At 37.5% G+C, this 10,054-nt stretch overlaps 1 protein-coding gene across 12 annotated transcripts in view; it reads left to right on the forward strand.

The window, feature by feature from the left end:
- Positions 1-7,201, forward strand: part of LOC117171332 (phosphoribosyl pyrophosphate synthase-associated protein 2) — a 228,065-nt gene extending 220,864 nt beyond the window's left edge. For 11 of the 12 annotated variants that reach the window (XM_033358547.1, XM_033358548.1, XM_033358545.1 and 8 more), the window contains one exon: positions 6,606-7,201. In XM_033358547.1, coding sequence (XP_033214438.1) covers positions 6,606-6,764 — 159 coding nt within the window. In that variant the 3' untranslated portion in view covers positions 6,765-7,201. The remainder of the gene's footprint in view (positions 1-6,605) is intronic. The other variant, XR_004466864.1, reaches the window with a different exon arrangement.
- Positions 7,202-10,054: the final 2,853 nt, after the last annotated feature.

Genomic DNA, 10,054 nt, shown 5'->3' on the forward strand with positions numbered 1-10,054 from the left:
AACTTAATGGCATCCCTGAAGATCCTGAGCTCGTTGATAGAAGCGCCATACGACACCTTTGCGCTGGAGAGACTTATACATACCTGGGCGTGCCACAGAGCACGGTATCTTCCACAGAAATGTGAAGGGTCAGTCAATGTCTTGTGAGCTAACGTTTGCTTTCCTTAAATCGCCCGGATTGAAGTCTGGTAGAGAGGGTTTCATTTTGTGAATGCCAAGACGGTGTCATTTCCACCTTAACATACCGTCGCCACATTTTGAGCCAAGACATTCCCGATGATAGCTGCAGGGCGTGCCATGCACATCCCGAGCATTTAGCACATATACTGTCTAATTGTCCAACTCACGCGGGAACGACCTATATTCAAAGGCACAATGCGGCACTAAGAGTGCTTTATTACTATCTCTGTCACTCTTACGGCATTAACCTTAATATCGCTCTTCTAAATGCCCCTAGGGAAATAGATTCAATTGTCGAGAATGAGAGGTGCCTCATATACTGGAACTTTATATTCTCGACAACTGTTTCTGTTGCACAGTAGAGGCCTGGCATGGTTCTTCTTGACTTCGAGAAGCGAATCATGTTCTTTTTCGAATTTTCGATACCAGCTGACTAAAACGTTATAGCCAAGGACCTTATAAGGAAGTTACGACGATTGTACCTGAACGATTCTCTTAAAATAATTGTGCCTATCATCGGCGCTCTTGGAGGTGCCAAGCTTTCACTGACTAATAGCCTGAAAAGCATCCCTCCTTGCCAACAATATGCGAAAACACTTGCGGGAAAAATGCAGAAGGCGGTCGTCCTTGGGTCGCCCATGTACTCAGTTCTCACGGGACTTTTGCCGGATCGTCGTATTGATTCCGTCACAGACTGTAACCACCTATCTCACTGTCCTGAGACTTGGTTGTGGCTGAAATTTTACCGCGATTTCGCTGGAAGTGGGTGGAATTTTCCAGATTAGCACCCGCTCCCGGCGAAACCCTGCGGTTGTCCTTATGACAAATTTTTAATTATATATACATGCCTGTATGAAAATGAAAAATAAATAAATTGAAAATTCCTTTTCCAAAAATTACTTAAATTGTAGTTTTCGAGTTATAAAATATTTAAGCTGGACTACTTACTGCACACTTTTGAGAGTTTTTGGGAGCCACTGTCATTTTCATATATGGCAGTTGCTCCCTGTACCCTGTAGGTGCGATAACGTTTGAAAAACTAATCTGTTTGGATTGAGCTTTGGAACATGTTTTCAAGGCATAAAAAGAAATGACCAGTTCTTTATTCAGCTATATTCTATAAAAATTCAACAAGTTAGAGCATTTTCAAACAATTTTAATCAATTTTTTTCAAGATTTAAGAATTCTATATACGGCTATTCTCAGTACTCGGAAATTTGAACCATTTATCTGTACGACTTTTTTCGATAAAAATAAAATGATCGGTGTTATAGAATTTTCAAAATTTACATAAAACGAAAATGAACATTTTAAGCCAAATGATGCACGATATTCAAAAGTTAATAGAAGTCTTAACTATGCAAAATACGAAAAAGACTTATAGGCAAATTATGCACATGAAAAAGATCTACAAATTCGTTATAAATCACTTTTTCATTAGACGCGTAGTTTTTGTTTTAATTCTGAAAAATCACATTACAAATAAAAAAATTCAATTTTTGGATATAGACTAAAGGTACAATAAGATGGTTGAAAAGTTGTAAATGCGGTTTAAAACGATCGAACGCGCAGAACACCCGACAATGGATCCGCGAACAGTGCCGATCACCCTACAGTTCGGGGTGCAGCAAATAATTTAGCTGAAAACACGACAAAGAGCCGGCGAACCACCCCTGTTAGACGAGGCTTTATGACGCGTATGCACACTCTATGGTGCAAGAAATTCCTAGAGCTTCAGCTCGTTTCGCACCAGTCATTGCGAAATCAACGTGTCTACTTATTGACTACTAGATATATGCACGGAGCGCTTTCTCAGCCACTACATTAACAACGTAAATACGAAGATGAGGAAGCGACATTTAGACCTACCGCGGAAATCGGGCAACTTTTGAGAGATAATAGTAATTCCAGGACAAGGAGGGAGATTAAAATGCAACGTCCTCCTAAGCCCAAAGATCTGGCTGAAATGGATGATGACATATTATTGACAAAATAAGGGTGTTATCTGACGCAAGGAGGAGAGTACAGAAGAGGGAGAGATGGATTAAGGAGAAAAAACAGTTTCTTGCTAATCCATCGCGCCTTTTCAGCGTTCCCCTTGAAACAAGATGCTGATAATATGATCCAATTCAAGGAGTTTTGCGACAACCTTATAACATCGAAGGAGGAATTTCCATGGATCACTGCAGAAGAGGTGAAAAAAGCACTGAGGGTTTCAAAGAAATTTTCCGCTGCAGGACCAGATGGTGTTAAGAACTTCTGGTGGAAGAAGTTTACTTCTACACACCAACATCTGGCCCGCATATTCGCCTTATATTTAAAGTCGGAAACGCCTATTCCGCAGTATCTGGTGTTAGGACGCCTTATACTCCTTACCAAAAAGGAAACATGTCCAACCCAGAGAATCACAGGCTAATAACTTGTTTGAACACATTGTTACGATTTTTACAGCGGTCCCAAGCAACACGATTGTTCGAAGATTTGAGCCTGTGTCGAGAGAGATATATGAACAACGTGGCTCGAAAAAATATGTAGCAGGATGCCGTTGCTTTTTTGCATCACACTTGTGCCTCTATCGCTCGCACTACGAAATTCTTCTGGATACCTCTGTGGCAACACTGATCATCGCAAGCATAAAGTCACTTATGTATTTTAAATGGAAGACCTAAAGACCTATGCTTCTGTTGAAAGCAAACTTCAGAGTGCTTTAAATATTGGAAAGCAGTGCAATTAAGATTAGTATGGAATTTGGATTGGACAAATGTGCCAAAATTCATCTGAAGAAAGGAAAGGTTATTGGCGTTCCCAAGGACCCTGAGCTTCTGGATATAAGTATTATCAGACATCTTGACACTGGAGAGACCTATACATACCTGGACGTGCCTCAAAGTCGCATTTAGGACACAAAATCAGTGAAGGAGTATCTCCGAAGTAGATACAAACATCGTGTTCGGAAGATTTGGTCTTCAAATCTGTCTGCGTTGATCAAAGTATCGGCGACAAACATGCTGGCTGTTCCAGTTCTACTCTACTCGTTTTGGGCTGTTAAATGGACGAAGAATTACCTTAAGGCCCTTGACGTCGCCACACGTAAGATCATGCATGTGCATAAGAGCTTGCATATCAATTTATCTGTTCCGCGATTATACATTTCACGCCATCAAGGTCGACGTGGACTTCTGAATCTCCGGTATCTTCATAATCGAATTGTGATAATTACAGCTTACATGATTGCAACTGGTAGGGATCCTCTCATAAAAATTCCCAGGAACCACGAGATGATTGGAAAATGAGCGTTCCTTTACAAAATCTAAATCTTAAAACAAGAAGTGAGGAAAGTGGATTAATCCATCTAGATGCTTCTTTTCTAAAAGCCAAAGTAAAGAAAGCAGTGGTTGAAAACTCCGCGAAGAGCTACTTGATAAAAAAATGCACGGAAACTTTTACAGAAATGTAAGACAGTCCTTGTCAAAAGACCAAGCTTTTGCTTTTCTCAAATCATCAGGGCTGAATTTAGGTACAGAGGGTTTCATTTCCGCGTGTCAGGACAGTGTTATTTCTTCCCTAGTATATCGCGACCGCATTTTATGTCAAGAAGTTGTACGCGACAGGTGCAGAGCGTATCATGCAGATGCAGAGTACCTAGAACATATAATATCTGAGTGCTCCACCTACGCCGGAACTACATGTCTCTACAGCAATAATGCTCGAGGCCTGACGTTCTCCGAAACTTCGGGAAACGAACTATGTTCTTGATCGAATTCTCGGCTCCGGTTGACTGCAGCATTGCTGCTAATGATAAGGATAATGAGGTGAGGTCTCAAGACTTCAAAAGTTAGCTGCAATGACTGTACCCAAAATATTCGGTAAAAGTAATTGTCTTTGTGATCGGTGCTCTCGGAGGTGCGAAGCTATCACTGGTTCGTGATCTTAAAGCCGTATCAGCGTGCCAAAAATATGCCAAGGCACTTTCGAGATGGATACAGAAAGCTGTCATCCTTTGATCGCTTCGTGTCCTCAACACACACGAGGGTTTCGCCGGCTTATCTTTGTGATTTCCCCAATTACGGATTTGACAAAGATTATCCAAATGGCGGACTGTGATGGTCTTCTTCTAAGTCATAACATGTATAACTAATGAGAGATACATTGCTGTTAAATGATATAGGCGTATTTAAAGCAGTAAAGTGTCACTTTTAGAAAAAAATGCTGGCACTGATCAAATTCCGTGCTTTATTGTAAAGTACTGTGTAATTCTGTCTTTGTAATCTCGCTGATGATATTTAATCTTGCACTTTTCAAGGAAGAATTTCTTATGACTTGAAAGTCTACTAGAATGTTTCCAGCTTTTAAAAAAGGGAATAAATCAGATATAGTAAATTATAGGACAATTTCTATAAATTATATTCTATTTCACGCTAATTATCTCGCATGTGCAACATTGATTCGTTCCTAAGAGATCAACTGTAACTAATTTGGTGACTTTTTTCAACTTATAACACCTATGCTGTACCAATTTCGACAAGTGGATGTAATTTACACAGATCTTAGTAAAGTTTTTAATTCCTAAGATCATGGTATTTTAATAATGAAATTATGAAGGATTGGTCTTCCAGATAAAATATTATCACTTATACAATCGTATATCACTAACACAAAAAATGTTGCACAGTATGATGGTTATGCATCGAAACCGTTATTTCCTGCATCGGGCTTTCCGCAAGGCTCTGTTCTTGGGCCACTATCATTTGCTATTTATTTCAACGACGTTGGGGAAGATATGAATCCGTTTGTGTACCACATACTGTACACTGATAATAAAAAAATATTCTTGCCAATAAAAACTTTGCATGATTGTCATGTCCTGCAGAATAATGTTGCATTTTTTTAATTGGTACAGAAAAAACTCAATAGATCTAAATATCTCGAACTACAAAGTTATGACTTTTTCGCGCAAAAAGGACGTTGTGAAATTTGATTAAAGCATAGAGGGTGTAATTCTGGAAAGAGTCCAAGTAATTCGTGAACTTAGCATATTATGTGACTCAAAAATTACGTTCACATTACAAATTGAGAAACTTATAAGCAGCGCTAACAAAACGCTGGCTTTTATGTTACGAATATGTAGAAATTTTTAATCTGCGAGTACATTGAAAACATTCATTGAAAACATTCTCTCGTATAAGGAGGATGATTAATATCCTCCGCCAGGCTTTGACTGTGATCAGGAAATTAGAAGATTTGATGTATGAATGCCCGAAAATAGGCGAACCTTAATGGCAATAGTTTTCTCATTTAAAATTGTCCGAGGACTGGTAGACTATCCTTACTGCTTATCAATTTTGCCAATTACTGTTCCAAATCACAGCACCAGATCACAGTTGCCATTTCACTTGCCAATAGCTGCCACGTGTTGGATGCAGGGATCACCACTCCACTCATTATGCAATAATATCAACCGAATGTGCTTAGCAATACCAGATATTGACCTATTGTTCATAAGCATCTCGGAATTTACTAGTAAGGCCTGCGAATATATGATAAGTACTTCTAAATACGTTTGAAATAGGAATAGATATTATAAAGAAGATTCTTTCTTAGAAACCTATAAAATTCTTGTAAAGGTAGCCCTAAAATTGGTCATTTGTCTGCTGGGCTTAAAATTTTCAGATAAATAAATTTAAAATAAATAAATTTCATCGTGCCCTGTGACCACACATCTCACGGTCGTGAGACGTGGTCATTAGTGTTGCACCGGAAGCAACTGCTATCTATGAAAATGATACTTTCTCCCAGTAGAACCGCGGTAAATCATACTTACGTTCAAGTATCACGACCTTCATTTGTGGGAAAAATTCAAAATGTCATTCCAAAAAACATTAATCAAGTATGATCATTTAACAGATAAATTTACTTGCATGGAGGATTGTTAACAGCAGAAATTGGAGTTGTTTATTGATGTGATAGGTCTAACTAAATCAGAAGAGAAGGAACCAATCCTTATTGGTCTATGGTCACGATTTCGTTGTTCAGAAATGTTAGCCAAAGCTCATGTGGATTTAGAGTGACGAGAATAATCCGAAAGAACTAGGATGGCCAAATTTTAGAAGCTTTATTTTAATATCTATTTGATTAGTTAATTACTTAATCCGCGAGGGATAGTTAGAGTGAGAAATTAGTAGAGGAGTGGTATCTGTTCAGAGTGGACCGTGGAGGGATTGTCGAGCGGGCACACGTAAAACTGTAATATTTCCTTTAGACTTTTTGTTAATATACTCAATCTTTTTAACTGTTAAAGTGTGTTAACCAGTTTATTTTTACACGCCGATTAATTTTAAACTATTGTTGCTATCACAAGTCTTTTATGCATGATGCATAGAACTTCTGTAATGATGTCTGAATTTAACTAAACATTTCTATTTCAGGTTGTTGTGACCAATACAATTCCTCATGAGCTACAAAAGATGCAGTGCAATAAAATCAGAACGGTTGACATTAGTATTCTGCTGGCAGAGGCTATTCGACGTATACACAATAAGGAATCAATGTCTTATCTCTTTAAAAATGTTACTCTGGAGGATTAAAGTATATATGATATCACTAAACTGCACGAATTCCACTGTCTAAAAAAAACACTACTTTTGATTACTTATTTTCGCAATGCAAACAAAAATGAAAATTGATTAAAAATGAAATTAGGAAACAAAAATGATATTGTAAATAATTACGCTTTATTTGCAGTACTACGCTCACTTATATAATATCCATATGCAAATGAATATTTAGTTGATCATGACAGAGATAGCACCGAAAAGGAAGTAATAAATTACTGTAAAAAGGAATCAATGAAAAATGCATACGATAATACCATAGTACCAATTTGAACATTGAAATTAGACACACAATGAGTTTGCAAATATATGACACGTGTAAATAAGAATATTTGTAATTTCTGTTTGATGCAGAAGATCGATTTTTCTTCTAATCAGTAAACATTCTTTTGTAAAAGTTAAATTTTAAATCAATAATTCTTTCAATCTCTAATTCCTGTGCCCGTTTTTTGTACAATCTGCTTCTTACTTTTGAATTATGCAAATGTATTTGTGAAAATTAGATGATTTAATTACTACTTTTGAGACTAATAATATGAGAATTCAATAAGTTATTTACTAAATTACTTCAAGATTGTCATCAATTCTTGTTGTCTGACAGAGAGCTTAAAAATACTTTAATAAAGCCTTTTTGCTCTATAAATATATACATTCTTCTTTAAAAGTATATCTGTTCGCGGGACGCCAAACGTCAATAGTGTGCATAATTAGCCGTCCTATGCAGTGTTGAGGACATCTCAATCAACCCCCCCCCCCTTTACCCACGAAAGTGAGTTGTAGTAATTGATGCTTATCTCACTTGTCTTTACACAATTTTTCAGTGGACTCAGCTTTGATACAACAGAAAGACCATATCAAAAACTATTTTTGAAGCTTTTAACATCAGGGCGTTAAATAGTAGAAATGCCTTTCTGTGCTTTGAGTTGAAACCTGAGTTTGCAAATCTAAGTCATCACACACTACCACCAGGCGACTACACTACTGTCTTGCAATACAACCCCGCCATACCCCAACATTCTTAGGACCTGTCCGGGTGCCCAAAGATTATGAGTGAAAAATTTGATGTCGATTGGTCAAAAACTGCTACTACCCCCCTGTTCCACTCCTTTTTATGCCCCCCACCAATACTCTTAAGACCTTTTTGGGAATTCAAAGAATGTGTTTACCGAATTTGGTGACGATTGGTAAAAAACTGTGGATTTGCATTAGCATCATCCGTTTTAGGTCACAGTCAATGCTGTTTTGAATTATTTATTAAACAAAAGCTATTATCAATTAACGATTCGAGTTGCAGTAGGAACCATCTCCAGTGCCTCATCTACACGTGTATAAATTTTCAAGTCGATCTACACAACGGTGTGAACGGAATCGAGCCTCAAGGCTACAAATTTGCATTTTATATAGTAGATTTTTAAATAACATTCAGCTGTTTCATGGCAAGCATTCAGGTTTGAATGCCAATGTCTGAATTACTTTAAAGTAGTTCGTTTTATCCTCCCGATAGCATTTCTAAGTCCTGTAAAAATGTTCTCCTACTTCGAGAAAGATTCCAGTGTACTACACGTCCTCTCTATCTATCTTGAAAATAAAACGACATTCATTTTCACGCGCATTTAATTCGAAGAGACCTAATGGAGTTAGTCTAAGAAGGAACAATAGTTCTTCTCTTAGTGTTAGTGCTCCTTCCGACGCATCGAGCAAAAGACGAGCTTTCTTGTCGGGAGCGGCTATTTTATAGCTCACCCATCGAGTAGCCAGGTAAGTCCCCACTCCGGTCAGAGATACTATATTATACACCTATATCCCTTACGAATATATATTATAGGAAAAAATGACAAGCACGTCATCTTTTTTTGTCATTTTTGTCCCGTAATTGGCTATAATGTATAATAATACCGTGCACACGTCATACTTGTCGCACGCGTAATGTGGCCAATATTATACAAGTAAATTGCGTGTTTTAAAAACTTTAAAAAGTTGTACAAAACAGTTGGTCTGAATATTACAAAATTTTAGCTAGATACCTCCTTTGTGTAGAGCTGGTATGATCGGAAAAAATGCCCAGTAAGGCAGGAGTCGGACAATGGACACATGCCTTTCCAATGAATGAAATGTGCTTGAAATTGAACTTTGAATGAATTAGGCACAATGGTATCAGACCGCGGATATGTATGCCATGCGCAGTATTTATTCCTTTATATTTTTTTGTTATGTAACGCCTTGTGTCAATTTAAAAATAAACAGGAATTACTACAGCGCATGCCGGATATATCCGTGTTCTGATACCACTGATTAGGCACCCTGACAAAAATTTTCGATAGCAAGTCATTCAAAATATTCGGAGGTATTTAAAAATACAAATCTACCCGATTAGAAGTCCATTTGTAATCTAGTTAAACCCGCATATCAACAAGTTCAATGTGTACCCACATTTATTATTATCAACTATATAACTATAACCATATATTTTTGTACGGGGCACGTTATTTTCGGCAATCTTCTTACTTGTGGTTTTCCTATCGTTTTCTTGTCGTCTCGAAAAAACTACAAGGAAAAAAAACAAAAAATGACACGCTTGTCATTTTTTTTCTATCATATACATATTTTCTTAAGGGATGCGATGGAGTGGGAATAGAATCATTAGTAGGGTAGGATAAATATAGATGGCGCTGTCTGCGAAATTCCTAACCCACCCCGCTGTGTCTTCCCACCCGCTAAAGTATCCATCCCCCTTAAGGCCATGTGACGAGAGGGTCACGTGACCAAACCTGGTCTTCAACTTTTCTTTCCCAACTAACGTCTAAACGAAATGAGGTATCGCTCTGAAAGTTAGGGAAATGAAAGAGGAGGTAATAAAGTCCATGTCTCTGCTTTGTTCCGGTGGAAATTTTGAGAAAAAAATTTTTTTTACAGAAAATACCAGTGGAAGTTTTCTTTCCGAACTTACGTCCACACGGAATGAGGTATCGTGTTAAAAATTTGGCACGATAAATAGAAGGCATGCAAGAATATGTCTCTGATCCTAAATAATTAGAATAGTGAAAAAAGTTTTTTTTTAATTACTATTTTGGAGAAATACCGACCGTGATGTCGTCAAACCCTGCAAGCAATTTGCAATGTTGTCAATGGGCTAGTTATGAGGTTTACATTTATCAAAGTGGGGAGTGACTGTTTCGATATTGTTCAAGGAGTTAGACAAGGATGCGTTATGTCTTCATGGTTATTTATATTATTTATGGACAAGTGTTTAAGAATGGCTCTCT

This window comes from Belonocnema kinseyi, chromosome 4, assembly GCF_010883055.1.
Source record: "Belonocnema kinseyi isolate 2016_QV_RU_SX_M_011 chromosome 4, B_treatae_v1, whole genome shotgun sequence".
In the NCBI taxonomy this organism is placed as follows: Eukaryota; Metazoa; Arthropoda; class Insecta; order Hymenoptera; family Cynipidae; genus Belonocnema; species Belonocnema kinseyi.